At 32.6% G+C, this 17,940-nt stretch overlaps 1 protein-coding gene across 1 annotated transcript in view; it reads right to left on the bottom strand.

Annotated features, from left to right (window-relative positions):
• Positions 1 to 17,940, bottom strand: part of Vps15 (vacuolar protein sorting 15) — a 529,585-nt gene that overhangs the window by 456,575 nt on the left and 55,070 nt on the right. Inside the window, exon 5 of the mRNA XM_090391958.1 lies at positions 16,832 to 16,887. Within this exon, the coding sequence (XP_090248084.1) occupies positions 16,832 to 16,887 (56 nt within the window). The remainder of the gene's footprint in view (positions 1 to 16,831; positions 16,888 to 17,940) is intronic.

Raw genomic sequence — 17,940 nt, 5'->3', positions numbered from 1 at the left:
AAATAAAATGGCTTAATATAAAAAAGATACTAAATACAGCAGCAAATAAAAGCTTAGGAAAGACCAAAAATTCAATAAAAGGAAAAAAACTGAAGATCTTGGATGATACAATCAAAGAAATACAGTGGTATCTCACTAATTTGAACTAATAAAAACCGTGCTTGTTCGGATTAGCAAAAAGTTCGAATTAGCGGATTTCCCCCCAAGAGACAACAATAACTACCGTTTAAGACAAAAATAATCAGATTATAATGGTACATCAATTTAATTCTCTAAATAAATGAAGCATCTGATAGAAAAAAAAAGCTACTGGAATGTAAAACTTCAAAAATAATACAGTACACAAGTCTATTTAGTAAAAAATTTAGTTTTGTATGTACCTGTATTGTTGAAGATTCTGATTTAATAAAATTACATTCAGTACATAATACAGTGGTATCTCGCTAATTCGAACTAATAAAAACCGTGCTTGTTCGGATTAGCAAAAAGTTCGAATTAGCGGATTTCCCCCCAAGAGACAACAATAACTACCGTTTAAGACAAAAATAATCAGATTATAATGGTACATCAATTTAATTCTCTAAATAAATGAAGCATCTGATAGAAAAAAAAAGCTACTGGAATGTAAAACTTCAAAAATAATACAGTACACGAGTTTATTTAGTAAAAAATTTAGTTTGTATGTACCTGTATTGTTGAAGATTCTGATTTAATAAAATTGCATTCAGTACATAACTTAATTTGCATAAAAAATATCACTTTCTTGTACACAACACGTTCCACAAAATAACACACAAAAAAAATTTTTTTTATTTCTTTGTAAAAAATCACTGATTTTCTTTTGCTTCTTGGAAGCTAAACTTTTTTTGAATGCTTCTTCTCGGAGCTGCATTAGCAATAAAATTTTGTGGAATGGCGTATCATTCTGCTTAGCCCATTCTATACACATATTAAAACTGTCAACTACCTCTTTGTGTTTTACTTTTTTTTTCTTCGAGTTCTTTATCATCATCTTCTTCTAATTCATTCTGTAGCGTCATATTTATAATTTCTGCATCTGATTTGATTTCAAATTCGGTGATTCATGCCGACAATACAATACTTATGTACAGTATAAAAAAGCAAACGTGAACACACACAATAAATTAAAATAGGCTTACAATATTATCGTACTATCGATAGTATGAAAGAAATACTGTACTGTAATAATAATAAAATAAATAAAATAATTATTATTAAATAAAAATAATAGTGCACAAAATAATAATAATATGTAATAAATAAAACAAATTTTTTCTTTCAAACCACAGTTTGGATTACTGGGGGTTCGGACTATTGAGGTTCGGATTAGCGAGATACAACTGTAATCAAAAAGAAAAAAGAAGCCTATCACAAATGGTTAAGCAGTAAAAGATTAGAAGATGAAATAGAATATAAAAGAATAAGAGCCATTACTAAAAGAGAAATCAGAAAAAGACATAGAGAATCATGGAACAAATTTGTTTCTAATTTAGAACATGATTTATATAAAATAAGACCCAATGTATATAAGAGTTTGAAACACTTAAATGCAGATACCAAAGAAAACATAAAATTAAACACCGAATTGAAATTAGAAGAATTTTTAAATTACTACACAGAATTGTGGACAGACAAATATTTTAAAAAAGACAACTTGCAAACAATTAACAAAAATCAAAAGGAAAAAACTAAAGAAGAATTAGAAATCAGCCTGAAAGAAACAACAAACGGAAAATCACCTGGAGAAAATAAGCTAGGTTCAAACTATATAAATACGCAGGAATAAGATTCAAAGAAAGACTCTTATTATTTTTAAATAAAATTTATTCAACTGGTTCCCCCTCCCCAATAGAATGGAAAAAAGCAATTGTGATTCCTATCTTTGAAAAAGGTAACAGAGATGACCCTAAAAACCATAGAGGTATCAGTATACTAAATTCCTGTTACAAAATATATGGCAGAATCTTAAATAGCAAACTAATGAAATATTCCGAAAATGTTATTTTAGAAGTACAGAATGGATTTAGAAAAGGACGATCATGTATAGACCTGGCTTTTTGCCTAAAATTAATAATAGAGAAAAGAAGAGAATACAATTTAGAAACACATATTGCATTTATAGCTTTGAAAAAGCATTTGACAAAGTTAAAAGAAACACGCTATTTAACATATTAAAAGAAAGACAAATACCAAATAATATCCTAAAAGCTATCACAAGTATATATGAAAATAATCAAATACAAATAAAATTAAATCACGAGCTATCATATACAAGAGAGATAAACCAAGGAGTCAGACAGGGATGTCCCCTCTCAGCAACTCTTTTTAATATTTACTTAAATGAAATAATAATAAAATGGAATAAAAATTCACATCAAGGAATTAAACTTTCTCCTACAGTGAACTCAAACACTCTTCTTTTTGCAGACAACCAAATAATAATTACAAATTCTGAAGATAACTTACAGAAAGCTATTTTAGATCTAAATGAGATAGCCAAAGATTATGGTATGATAATATCAACATAAAAATCAAAAACTATGGCCTTTAAAGGACAAGATCCGGCAAGAACTAAAATAGTGATAGATAACAAGATCTTAGAACAGGTGAATTAATTTAACTACCTAGGATGTATGATCACATATGAAAATGAAAAAGATATAAACGTAAAAATTGCAAAATATTTAAAAATAACAGGTGTAATTAACTCTATATTTAAACCAAACCAGACTAAAAGTATACGATACATTAGCCCTACCAGTCTTAATGTACGGAAGCGAAATCTGGACAATAAAACAAAAAGACAAAGAAAGATTAATAACAGCAGATGTTGTTTATTTTTTAATGGTATATGTTAGAACACACAAAAATAAGTGAATAATTAATTTATTAACTTATTGCTGATATTTCGCTGGTGTTATAACCAACATCTTCAGAGCACAAAAACACAGTTTGTCACAATACGCAAGACTATAACAAAATAGTGTAATCAATGGACTAGTTAAAGAAACTGTAGCAGCAACACAAAGACTATAGTCCTGTTTTTGGCACCCTCTATCTGAAGTAAAAAAAAAAAGAAAATTGCAGCTATTACATAAGACTCAAGTTCTAAACAGAGAAAAAAAAAACGGTACTGGTTTTTTCTTAAGATGACTGTCTCCTAGATTTTAGTCTTCCAAATTTATACAGCCATATTTGTTGAGATTTGGAGTGTGTTTCAGGGCTTCTGTTGCCTCTAAGAACAATCTCTCCGACTTGTAAGAGCTTCTGTGCAGTACTATTGTGTTCTTCCAGTTGATCCTGTGTGTAGCAGGGGGGGTATCCAGAATATGGTCTGCTAGGCCCGACTTGCCATAGTGATAGTGCTGGATGTATCTTTTGTGTTTGTTGATGTAGATGTTCACAGTTCTTCCTGTTTAACATTAGTAGTAGGCTTGATTACATGAGCAGGGTACTTCGTAGACTCCTGGATGTGATAAAAGGGGAATGCTGTCCTTGGGTGAGCAGATAAGGGTTGCTAATTGCTCCACGGTCTAAATGTGGTGCGTAGTTCATGTTTATTAAGAATTCTTGAAATCTTTTCGGATGTGCCTTTAATGTATGGGATGGCGACTGTTTTGTTGTAGTTCTCTGTGGTGGATAGTGGGAGGGGTTTCTTAGGAGCGTTTAGTATTTTGTTTATCTTATGGGGATTATAGCCATTGGCCAAGAAGGTGTGGCATAGGTGAGCCAGTTCAGCAGCAAGAGTGTTGTCATCAAAACAGATCACTCTCGCTCTGTGGGTTAGCATTTTTAAAATGCCATATTGTTGAGAAGGGTGATGGTGTGATTGTTTGTATAAATATCTCCCTGTATGTGTGGGTTTTCTAAAAACTGAAAATGATAGGGAACCATCTGGAAGATGTGTGATAAATGTATCCAGGAAGAGCAGACAGTTATTAGTCCCAGTTCCATTGTAGAGTGGATTTTGGCTATTTAAATGCACTAAGAATGTTTTCAATTTCTCTGGGCCATGTGGCCAAATAGCAAGCACATCACCAACATAGCATAGTCAAAGTGTTGGTTTGAGAATGGCTGTATTGATTGCTAGTTTTTCCAGATGTTCTATGTAAAAGTTGGCTGGGGGGCGGGGGTGAGCCCATGGCTGTCCCATCTATTTGTTTGTATATTTTCCCTTTCCATGTGAAATATCTGCATGTATTGTGAATTTGAATAGTTTAAATATATCGGGGGGGGGGGGAGTGTGACTTCAGTAGATTGAGGGTTTCTATTAGTGGTACATTTGTGAATAGTGAGGTGATATCAAAGCTTACTATTAAATCTGAGCTTTTTAGGGTATGGTGTTGTAAGATGCTTTTTAGGTGGGCTGAATTTTTGACAAAGGAAGGAGAATTGTTTGTGAGGGTGGCTAGTAGCTTAGCGAAATGTCTAGCCAGCTTGTATGTGGGACTATTTTTACTGTCCACAATTGGGCGTAAGGGTGTACCTTGTTTGTGAATTTTTGGTACTCCATAAATCCTAGGTGTTTTAACATGGAAGGGCTTGAGTTTGTTTACTGTGTTTTGGGGCCAGGAAGTGACTTTTTTCAATAATTTACGTGCCTTATTCTTTTGTGTATTGGTGGGATTGCGATCCATAATTTTGTATGTTGACTGATCTTGTAACAGTGTGTGCATTTTGTTTTCATATTCTGTTGTGTCCATCACCACGGTTGCATTCCCTTTGTCTGCTTTTGTTATGATAATCTGGCTATTATTCTGTAGCTCTTTTACAGCAATGATTTCCTTATGCGGGATATTATTTTTGGGAGGCTTTGACTTGATTAGGATGTTGGCCACATCTAAACGTATATTGCTGGCTATCGTTGGAGGCAGGTCGTATATTCCCCGTTCGATGGATGCCATTAAGCTTTTGGAACTTGTTTAGAAGTCATGGCAAAATTGTGCCCTTGACTTAAAGTGGCTTCTTTGCTTAAGGTGCCACTAGTGCTTCACGACGACGAGGTCTTGTTGTAATTGCGGTCGTTGTATAGTGCTGCGTTGTTGGAGATTTTCAAACTTATTTTGGTGTCGGTTTTTGACTATGTTGAATTATTTTTTAGCTGTTGCGTCGGTGATGTTATCTGGGATCTCCCATAGTTCTGTATTCAGAATATTATATAGTGATTCACATAGTGCATTGATGATTGAATTTGATTTTGCTAATTCCAGACGAGTGGCGCTGAACTGTTTACGTAATAGCGCTATACTCGCTCGTTTATAAATGCATTGGGCTTTGGCCGAGTGGAACTTGTTTTTGATTTTAACACAGTTCAGTTTTAAATAGGCACCTCTTTAAGAAGACTAACCTGTTCAGTTGCTGTGCCAATTTTAACTTTCACTTACCATATTGTCGTGTCTTGCATACGATATCATCTCCGTGAAGAATCCTAAAACTTACTGGTTCTTGGTTTAATTCTTTCATAATTTCTTAATTACTTTTGTGATCAAATAGGGTATACTTTGTGCAGTTTTTCTCATAAACTTCATTTCTGCTGTTATTAAACGTGTGGACAGACTTGTGTTCGTCATACATGTTGTTTATTTTTTAACGGTATATATTAGAACACAGAAAAATAAGTGAATAATTAATTTATTAACTTATTGCTGATATTTTTGTTATTGCTTTTTTTTTTCTTCAGATAGAGGGCCCCAGAATCAGGACTCTAGTCTTTGTGTTGCTGCTACAATTTTGTTTAACTAGTCCGTTGATTACACCATGTTGTTATAGTCTCGCGTATTGTGACAAACTGTGTTTTTGCTCTGAAGATAGCTCAGTGAAATATCAGCAATAAGTTAATAAATTAATTATTCACTTATTTTTCTGTGCTCTAATATATACCATTAAAAAATAAACAACATGTAACGAACACATAAGTCTGTCCACACGTTTAATAACAGCAGAAATGAAGTTTATGAGAAAAACTGTAAAGTATACCCTATTTGATCATAAAAGAAATTAAGAAATTATGAAAGAATCAAACCAAGAACCAGTAATAGAAAAAAATGAAAAAATATAAACATAAATGGATGGAACATGTTCAAAGAATGAAAACAGAAGATTACCAAAACAAGCCTTAAAGTACAAGCCATTAAGAAAAAGAAAACTAGGACGTCCTCTTAAGCGATTCAACGATGACCTCTAAGGCCGGAACAGGCCATGCTAGGCCTAAATCCTTGATATGCATGATGATGATGATGATGAAATGGATACTTAAAAAAAAAATAAAAATAGCGGCAGAATGTTCATTCCATGAACATTCTGCCACTATTTTAATTTGTAGTGACAGAATGACGAGTAATAAAAGAGGGGTTAAGTGAACAACAACATGGTTTTATTGCTCCACTTTCCCTTGCTGTTTTGTCAGATTTGAAGTGAATATGTGTTGTCCACATGACCACATTTCAACCAATTGCTTATTGTTTATTGATTTTTATTGTTGAAGGGTTTCCTCCTTCAATCAAGGCTCAATATATCTTCAGAAGTGCTAAGTAATACTTGGACAAAGTGTGTTGTGAGTTATCCCCAGTATTTATATATTTTTAGGAAATCACACGACTGAAAGAAAAAAACAAGCTGCCAGTTGAGTTGAAATGCTAACTCTCATAAACTGAATTCCATATGCGAAACTGTCATAACAACTTTCACTATATATATATATATATATTTCTTAGTTTTAACACGTTTGCGAATTTTAACACCTTCGGTTGAACTTTATTGCTGCTTTGGAGCAGGCGAACTCACACACACACATCTAATTAATAACAATAGTTTTTAGTTAGATACTATGTTTGCCAGTGCAACATATGGTTTTGCTTGAGTCTATACAGCATAGTTTCTGTATGAAAGGACATGCGATTCATTAATTAGTGTCGTTTTTATCCCTGTTGTCTCTAAATGCACTATTTGTTGAGAAATATATTAAGACTGCTTATACCTTATTCACTGACATAATAAAAGTACTTGTTTTTCTTGCCTCTGCAATACAGTGGCTACTGGGGAGGGCATGTGTTGTTCACTGTGGGAGCAAGTTACTATCCCCTGCTCTGAACGTGTTTCAGCTATTTTTCATTTGTGAGGTATATGCGAAACTTTTTAATTTCTTTTTTTCGAAAAGTAAAATCAGGGTTATATGCGAGTAAGTATGATATTTCAATTATGGATAAGTACATTGGTATATCTTCTTTAAACAGAAAAATAGCTTGGATGACAGTGATAATACAAAACGAGTTTGTAATGACAGTTTGTGTGTAATTTCTGAAGAGAACGAGGTCTCTAACAAATCCACAGAAACACAAAATTCCCATCAATTGCAATGTGATAATATTAATAAGCTGAACGAAAGGAAAGATTTGCTGACTTGCTGGACACTCGATCCACTGGTCGAGTGTCCAGCAAGTTAAGATTGATTATTTTGTAAGAACATTTTTCTGTTTTGACTTTTCTCCCTTTACGGTAATTATGCCTACATTATTGTGTTATTATTCAACAATTGTTTATGGTTTTGAATGTGTATATAAATCAATATCAACAGTAGCCTGATTACGAATGTGTGATGAAAGGGACGGGGAGGTTTGGAGCTTCCCCGGACAGTATTCAAAAGGTAAATACAATTGGTTATTTGTATAGGGGCCCCGAAACTTATTAGTTTAGAATTTAACCACTGGGAAAGCATTTGTGTACAAACTTTTATAAGAAATTTCTGTGGGTTCATGATCCATTTCAGGCTTGCAGTTAAGAACGACCTTTTGTTATCGAAAAAAGAACAGCTAATTGAGCTTTCAAGTGACAGCGGGCTTAAAATGCAATTCCGTGATTGTGACTTGGCTCAATTCTGGATCTCGCCTTCACTGAGAAGTGAATTTCCCGAATTATCTGAAGCATCGAAAATCCTCATGCAGTTTTCTACAACCTATCTTTGCAAGAAAGGATTTTCATCGCTCCTTCAAATAAAAACAAAATACAGAATTCGTCTTAGTGTGTGTGTGTGCCACGATCTTTGACTGAAGTTGGCCAATATTGAGCCAGATATACAGCAACTCTGCAAGGCTGAGAAGTTCATCCATCTCATTAAAAGTAAGTAATTATATCATATTATTAATTTGTTTAATAAAAATTAAAACTTTGTTCAATGATGACACACTTTTAATCATTTATTTCCATGTTAATTATGTTTCCATATATATTCAAAACATGCTTTTATGTTTATTATGTTATAAATGGCACAGTTTTTCCCAAATGCTGGTAATTCCCAAATACGTTTTTAAAAAAATTACATAACTTAGTGGTCCATAGAATTGTTTTAGGTATTTTACTTGTCCTTGGGCTTAGAAAGGGTGAGAAACACTGTCCGAACCAGGCCAGAGAGGATCACGTGTATCATGATCCTCTCTGGCCTGGCGAATCATTGCAAATGCTCAGTCATAGGTCGTGTGCAATACGCTCGTATTCTGTCCTATTTTGCATCGAGTTTGTTGAAAAGCATGTCTTGAACTTGAAACTTCTTTCCATCTCTGAAGAGTAACCTTATTATACGTAAATTCTTCAATAACATTGAAGTTAAGTTAAAGTTAAACTTAAAATTTTAAAGTTAAATTTGTAAAAGTTTTTATTTTGTTTTTTGGATTTTGTGCTTCAAATTATGACTGAAAAACATATGCAGAGTATTTTATTGAACTATTTCAAAAAAACCAAAAAAGGATGTTTCAAATGTTAGTAGCAATGTTGGCGCTATTAATATTGTCAATACCAATTTGGCTTCGGTTTCCCCCAGTTGTAGGTCTGACAAAACCATCGATTTATCCAGAAGAAAGTACTTCCTTTGTTATTAATAATTCTCATGACATCGCATTTTTGAAAGAACAAACATTTAATTCTGACGAAAATTTAGATATTGTGAAAAAGTTGTGGAAACCAGAACCAAATTTTAATTTTCCTGAACCTGTGCAGCAATTCACAACCGAAGTTTTCAATACACGTGGTTCGAAAAATTTACATGGCTTGTATACTCTCAAGTTGAAAATAGTGTGTACTGTAAATATTGTGTGTTTTTTGCGCCTGCTAATATTGGAAAATCTAAAGTACCTGGGCAGTTAGTTACACAAGGTTATAATAATTGGAAGAAAGCCATCGAAAAATTTAATAATCATCAAAAAACAAAATATCATATAATGGCTGTTATGACTTACGAAAGGCTAAACAATATTCGAGATAGAAAATGTATTCCAATCAATCGACAAATTGATGTAGATAGCATCACAAGCTGCAGTTAATCGGAAACGATTAGAGCCAATTATAAAAACATTAATTTTATGTGGTCGGCAAAATATACCCTTGAGAGGACATCATGTTTATGGAGAATTTTCATTTGAACAGGAGCCAATCGCCAATGAAGGCAATTTTCAAGCTTTGTTAAAAACAAGAATTGATGCGGGCGACAAAAACTTAGCTGAACATTTTAAACATTCTGCCAAAAACACTACCTACATTAGCTGGAACATACAAAATCAAATTATAAATGCATGTAATGAAATCATTTTGAACCGTTTGGTTGAAAAAATTAATTTGGTAAAATGTTTTTCAATTCTTGCCGATGAAACTTGTGACATTTCTACCACTGAACATCTTTCCTTGTGTGCCAGGTATATAGATGAAGAAAATGACAACAAAGTTTGTGAACAATTTTTACAATTTGTTCCTGTAACAAGCACTACAGGAAAAAACTTATCCGACAAAATATTAGAAAGCTTAAATAATTATGGCATCGATTTGTCAATTTACGTGGGAAAGGTTACAACGGTGCCGCATCAATGAGAGGAAAGTTTAATGGTCCAATCTCACATATCAGCTATATATCCACAAGTTTTATATGTTTGTTGTGCATCACATAGTTTGAATTTGGCAATTGGAAAATGCTGTATCTGTGACTGAAATAAGAAATTGCATTGGCATAATTGAAAAGATACACAATTTCTTCAATACTCCCTAAGAGACAGGACGTCCTTGTTGACAACATTGATAAATATACACCGGATACTAAGAGACAGAAACTATGCCAAGTTTGCCTGACTAGGTGGGTGTAATGCCATGAAGCCATCATGACCATGGTGAAATTATATGATGCAGTGATTCAAAGTCTTGAAACAATCATTTTTTGGGAAGACAGAGACTCGTCCTCTAACGCAAAACTTTTGAATAATTCATTGTGTGAATTTGGTTTTATAATATTTTTATTTAGCTTGCAAAAAATATTTGCATACACCTCATCATTGTCTAAAATAATGCAAAAATCAGACAGTGATCTCTTAATTGCCCTAAATTTTGTTGATGATGTTGTGGCTAAATTAAATACCATTCGTGAACACCAGATTTTTCATTTAAAGATATTTACGATGAAGCATGTATAAAAGCAAATAATTTTAATAGTGACATTAAAAAGCCAAGGACTACATTAAAACAAACATTAAGGTCCAACGTTCCTGCTGATTCTGTAGAAGAGTATTTCATGAGAACTATTTTCATTCCACTTATCGATCAAATATTGGCTCAACTTCAGGAACGTTTCATTCGGCACTGCAACATTTTGAAAAAAATTTTTTTTTCTTCTATCAAATTGAAAAGATGCTCCAACGGCAAGTGCGATGGAAGATTTTCGTCAGTTGTGTGACTTTTATGCAGGTGATTTGCCTTATACAAATCCAGCAATTTTGAATGCAGAATTCAAGAGTTGTGGTATAAGAAATTTGAAAAACCGTTTGCAACAGCTCCATGCAAAAATGCCGTTGATGTAGTTTCAAAGTGTGACAAAATGATATATCCTAACATCTATAACTTATTAAAAATATTTGCAATGCTTCCGGTAACAACATGCATCAGTAAAAGGCCATTTTCTAACTGATGCCTTTTAAAAACCTATTTAAGAATGTCACAAAAAATGGACTGGCTTTGCTGTATATATACACAGAGAGATTAATGTAACCACAACTGAAATAATTCAAGAGCTTTGTAAAAAGTAAAGAAAACTGGATTTTATTCTTAAAATAAATTTTTATAATCACCTAATGAATTTTATTTAATGAATGAAATTTAACGAATTTTAGTTGAACAGATAAAAATATTTTTAATGCAAATTCATTGCATTAAAAATATTTTTATCCATTCAACTTGTCCCCCCCCCCCCCCCCAAGATTAAATCCTGGGTGAGCCACCCAAGATTTAATCAACTTTTAGACAACTTAGATTAAAATTTAGACAACTTTTTTTTTTTTTTTTTTTTTTGCAATAGACCAAAACTAGCTCAATGTAATGTTAACCTGCAATGGAACAGCATTTTTAGAGTGATATAATTCCTCTAGTTTCTGTGTGATCTAAATGTATTTTGATAAAATTTGTGACTCAAGTTTTTTTTTTTTTTAATTAATAGAAAACACCATTCAACTATGTAATAGAGACATAAGAAAGTTTATTTTTCACTTGGTTAGAGTATAATAAATTTAGTTTAATCCTTTATCCAAGTGTGAGCAAACAAAGTTTGCACCTGAAAGTATCTTCAGGACTGGGGTAAGGTGGTACAACACTCAATGTAATGTTTGTTTGCTCACACTTGGATAAAGGATTAAACTAAATTTATTATAATAGAGACATAAATTAACATTCTAAATATGGTTAGCTATTTTAACAAATTTACTAAAGAGTATAAAAGTGACAGTACAGTACAGTGCAGTGCATTACACATCACTTCAGTGTGTTTAGTTAATATTAAACATACTGGTCTAAACATTCACTAAACAGGGCTGATAACTATTCACTATGTAGGTACCTTTTTTTTTTTTTTTTTTTTTTCATAAAATTAATGTTTCTAACAGCTTGTTTGAAATATGTTTCTATAAGTTCCTCTAAATCAGGCATGTCAAACTCATTTACCTCCAAGGGCCAAATTAAGAATTATACATCAAGCCGCAACAGAAAAAAAAAAAATTCGAAATAAAGAGGAAACAGATTTTTTAATATTAACAATAGAGTACAAAATACAACCATGATACAAAAATACATATAAAATATAAAGTTTACATATTTAAATAAAATTATATATATATATATATATATATAATTTTTTTGAATAAACTTGACGTTTTTCATTAATGAAATCTTCAAAATTTGGTTGAATTTGTTGAGCTGTAGTTATTTTCAATACTGCTTGCATGTGCAGTTCTGTTAATCTTGATCTTTCTGCAGTTTTATTATTCTTTAAAGTTGAAAATAGTTGTTCACATAAATATGTGCTGCCGAACATAGATAAAATACGCCTAATTGCAAATAACACATTGGGGTATCGATCGACTGATAAATAATTATAGAACTTTGGAATTCCAACATCCATATACTTTTGTTTCAATATGGAATCAACAATGAATTTTCATTAATTTCAACTGTAAATTGTCATCAACAGTTTCAACATCAATTTACAGAGGAGAAGTAAATAGATGAAACTGATTTTCATATTTCTTAAAATCTAAAAATCTTTCAAATTCATTTTCTAATAACTTAATTTGATTAGCATTATTCTGAAAATTTCAATTTCAGTGATTTTTGTAATAATGATTGACAACATTCAAACTTGGATAAATTTTCTTTTTGAATTTGTTTTTGCCAAATTCGGTGTTGTCAAAAGTTAAATAACCATATCGGTTACAAAGTTTGGTGAGTCGCATGTTACTTGTTGGCAGATCTCATGCGGCCCGTGGCCCGCATGTTTGACATGCCTGCTCTAAATGTTTATTATTACAACAGCATTCCTGTTCAGTTTTCAAAGAACTGCCACCACCTCCTAGATCTCTCATTTCCTCAACCTCCTTTAAGGTTTCCCACCAAGTGTATGCTTCACATCCCATCGTTGCTTACAAAATTTCAAAATCTTACACTTTGCAACATTGAACTGACAGTTCCACTTACCTGCCCACTGATGCAATCTATTCAAGTCCTCCTGCAAGGCCATAACATCTGCGTGACTCTGCATTGCTCTCCTCAATTTTGCATTGTCTGCAAATAGCTGCATATCAGTTAAACCCATCCCAACATCATTAACATACAAACTGAACAACAATGGTCTCCAAACTGATCCTGCGGTACACCACTAGTGACCTTCCTCTTACGGGATATCAAGCCCCCATATACAACTTTCTGATACTTATCAGACAGCCAGTCATGGATTCAACTCAGAAGTCTGTTATCTAATCCCATCTGCTTCAATTTATTTAGTAGTTTGCTGTATGGATTAGCTGTATGAGCTGTATGTAACCACAGGGAAGAAGATGCCAAAGCTAGGAAATACAGGATGATCTCCAATAATATGATCTATAAATATGATATTCCAAATGCCTCTGAACAGCATTGCCCTGTTAGGGTTATACTGCCCATACCCAGTAGCCTATTCTTCATTTGTACTTTTAGAACAGGGTGGACCACGAGAAGGTGAGGTTGGCATTTGAGTGGGAGAGGCTATATATATATATTGAGCTTCATCACCCACTTCACATGCCTGAATGAAGTAAGAGAATGAAAAACATATTAATATCAAAAGCAATAAGTAAAAAAAAAAAATTTAAGAATGATTAAATGCTTTATTTAATTTCCTTCTCTGTATGGAGCAGAAATATAGACAATAAACAAAGATAGAAAAGAATTGACACTTGTTAGATGGTCAAACCGAAAGAGTTAGCACATCTCAAAAATTATGGAAGAAGTTTTGGAGATGATGGGAACTAAAATAGAATTGAACATATAGAAAAGAAAACTCATATATATATATATATATATACTGATCATATTGTGAGGTATGAAAGTTTTCAAAAAGATTTATTAGAGAAAAGAAATGAGGGAAGCAAAAGAAAGGAAGACAACACATACACAGGCTTCAACAACAGAAAGGACAGGCTGGCCTGAACTATACAGTGAGCAAAATAACAGCCCAGACAGAAATATATGGAAACCCATAATAGCCAGCCTTCTGGATGGAGATTAGATGACACTTGACACAACAGTCTATTAGGCCTGCAAACTCATACCATTCCTTTCTGCACAAACAACTGATTCATTTACAATGATGTCATCTTCCTCAACTCACCTATATCATAATATGGCAGCAGATTTACAAACTTCTCTCTCTCTCTCTCTCTTCTTTTTTGCTTCTTCCAATAATTTTTCCATATCTTCTCTTGTACAATATTTTTTTCACTTGATTTCAAGTCATTAATGCCAGTCAAAATGATCAATTATTTTACCTTATTTTTTTTTGTATTCTGACAGTTTCACTAATATTATGAATTTTCATAGCAGGGATACAACACTTAGTAACACTCTCATTAAGTACTCCTGGCTATCACAGAATCACCATAAAAATTTTCTCCTTACTCTCTTCCCTTGTTTAGTCATATGTGTTTCTTACCTCACATCTCCATTTATTCTCTTTTCAGTTCTACCAATCACCTGATGTTTCTACAATCACTCTATCTCGCACTTTGTTGTGAAGGAGTCCATGTAAGCGTATTATTTCTTTCAAGAGATCCTCTTTATTATCAATAATATCAACTTTAATATGAAATATATAACTTTTTTTCTTAACAATATCACTGACACTAAAATTTTTCTGACTTTTTCAATGTTCTTATTTTGCTATCACGTGTTTTGCTATGATGAGTAGGCAATGCTATTTTAGCCCTAAAATGAGATATTTTTGCCGTTTTGGAGAGGCAGTCAATCTCCACTCTTAACCAATCAGAGATAGATGGCCCTAAACAATCAATGTTATGAAATTTAATAGCATTGATATTAAACAGTATCCAGTGAAGAAACACAGCAAGCACTTGCTGTCATCTTGTGGTCCCTAACACAATATATAATTGTCTGAAATAGTGTGGGTTCTAGAGCCAAGTTTTTTGAGTTTATAGGTTGAAGAACCAGAGTTTCCAGGAGAAAATATTCACTTGCCTATGCTAGAGATTGACTAGCTCAGGAACTAGTTGAAGAAAAACTTTTAAAAAGTTTCCCTAGTCGCTCAGGAACTAGTTGAAGAAAAACTTTTAAAAAGTTTCCCTAGTCAGTGACTAAAACTTAACTCAGGCAACCTAGTACTATGGATGCAAAAATGCCATTGCCACAAGGCTACATAGGCCTTTAAATTTATTTATTTAATGCCTACACAACACATTCACATTCCATAACTGGGACTAGCAGCAGATACAATAATATGAAATCAATGTCTCAACAGATGTTTTTAAATCACTTAATGTTCATATTAATTAAAACACATAATTAAAAAGTATCAGATTTAAATAATTACAAATTAAAATACATATCAACAGTTCTTGTGTAAATATCATCAAAAATATACTATACAAAATTATGAGCATAATCACCATTAATCAATACAGAATGATGGATTAAAAAGGAGAGATGAGTACTAGAAAAAGTGTGAATGAAGCTCATAGAGAAAACTAAAACTCCATTTGAGAGTTAATTTTGCTATGAGAAAAAAATCTTCACATAATATGCAATTTTAACTGCCACAGGATTTATAATATTTATATCTGAATGTCACCTGTTATCACAAGTGACATTCGGCAGCAATAAAACGAATCAAAACTTATGTTTTATTCCTTAAATGCTAAAGCTTCATAAACTATTGCTAACTTTCAAAGCTTTCTATCGCACTGACAAGCTGAAGTGTCTTAAAGCTCTTTGTTTTCTCCCTGTCCTATCCACATTGCTATAACCTTAGACTATATTCATCATAAAATTTCATACCATATCTTACACTACAATAAACTGGTTAAAATGCAACAAAAAAAAAGATTTACTTTCTTTGCTGCAATTCAACAACAACAACAAAAAAAAATAATATATATATATATATATATATATATATATATTATTTGGAGCAAGCATTATTAATAAAACTGGTTGGTGAATGGAATTCATATTTCATCATTATAGTTTTAAACAGATTCAAGAAGACAAATACAACAACTGTCTTTTTTTGTTTGTTTGTTTATTTTACTTACTATTATTATTAACATCTGATCTCCATAGATTCAGAGACTCATCATTGGAGGTACACACTATCACACACACAAAGCTCATCCAACCATGCCTTAAACTGATTCAATCTGTCTACATTCACAATACACTCAGGCAATGCATTCCACTCACCAACCTCTCCTCATGTAAAGAATCTTCTCACTCCTCTGCTCACAACCTCCTTATAGAGTTTCCAGGGATGACCTCTTGTTCTATCCTCCTCTCCCATTCTATGAAAAATTTCTTCCATATCAACCTAATAACAATTCCTAACTAACTTATGTCTCAATTATATCCCACCCCTTCTTCCTATTCATGAGGTTTTGTTACATTCTCTCAATCTGTCCTTGTACTCCACATTCCAAAGACCACTGACTACCTTTGTGAATCTTCTCTGGACCCTTTCTAACATATCCTCGTCACCATGAAAACCAGTGACCAAATCTGTGCAGAATATATTTAGGGTAGATGAAATTCCTTATTTAACAGTCAAGCAAAAGAAAACTGCATGCTACTGTTTAAATTCAGTACTTCTGTCATAGCATTATGATTATAAAAAACACTCCACCTATTACATAAGGGTATTTTGTCTTTCATTCAAGAGAACTTCAATATGTCTGTGTGCAATGCTTATAAAAATTAGTAATTTTACTAAAAACTAACTTGCATAATAAGTTTTCACTTATGAATAACTTACCAATGACTTTTGAAATGGCAAGCAATTAGGAATATCAGCCAGCTTTATTCTGATATCTGAAAATAATTAAAAATTTAATAAATGAAGGACAAATAACAAAAATTGAATGAGAGAATACAATAAACAATTTTCTAAAGAGGTATCAGAAGTCATAAGTTGAGAAGAATAACACCGATTTTAAAAACTTTAAAATGCAGTTCACAAGCATTTTCATTTTTCAAATTATCTTTGCCAACTTGCAAAAAACTTCTAAAGCTGTTATTAGAACAGATGTTTATTTTGCACTGAAAGACAAATCACTGACTGATCCTATTCAACCTAATAAATACTGTCAGCATTGTCACATAATTGGATAACTTTGGGTCTGATGCTGTAAATGACTGATGTTCTACCACGAAGGTTATGAGATATAGCAATTGATTCACTGTGTGGCAATCTGTATTTTCAGTATTTTTTTATGCTCTTGTCTGTAAAAAGTGCTGAGTAATGATTAACACAACTATTTGTTTGTTTTTTTTTACATCAAATTGCTGAATAACTGAAGGCAATTTATTACTCATTAAAAAATGACTCATTGGATTAGAGGCAAATAATATATTCTATGTGATGTAAATAACATTTAACTATGTTTCAAATGCATTGTGTAGATACTAAATCCTTTTTTGAAAGGTGAGGGGGGGGATGGAAATATAGAACATACAATTCTAAAATTTTTCTGTGTTGTGTTTTCAACAATCCAGAAATGAGTAAAAAGCACCATATTTTCAATTAGTTTCTTAAGGTCCTAACACCATTTAAGGGTTGTCAGAACAATATGCTAAAATATAAGACTTGTTGTTGTTTATGTGACCATAGGTTTTTTTAATTACTATATATGTTCATTTCCCCATGGGGCTTGCGACAGGCAGGCACGGGCATGGCTAACCCAGGGTCCCAGAGCTAAGTATGATCTATTTCAAAGCTTTTGGTCATTTCTCTAACTCTTCCACTTCCTGCTTCTACCTTCATACTAACATTCTTCCTAATGAGGATTCTTTACTTAAAATGTTCTGTCTCTTTTCTTGCTTACTAACCGCAGGAGGAGGTCCTCCATTCTCCCTGAAGCTATT

The sequence above is a fragment of the Typopeltis vanoorti genome, chromosome 4, assembly GCF_054136105.1.
Source record: "Typopeltis vanoorti isolate ZY-2024b chromosome 4, IOZ_Tvanoo_1.0, whole genome shotgun sequence".
In the NCBI taxonomy this organism is placed as follows: Eukaryota; Metazoa; Arthropoda; class Arachnida; order Uropygi; family Thelyphonidae; genus Typopeltis; species Typopeltis vanoorti.
Note: the sequence above shows the minus strand (reverse complement) of the source record. Positions and strands in the feature narration are given on the sequence as shown.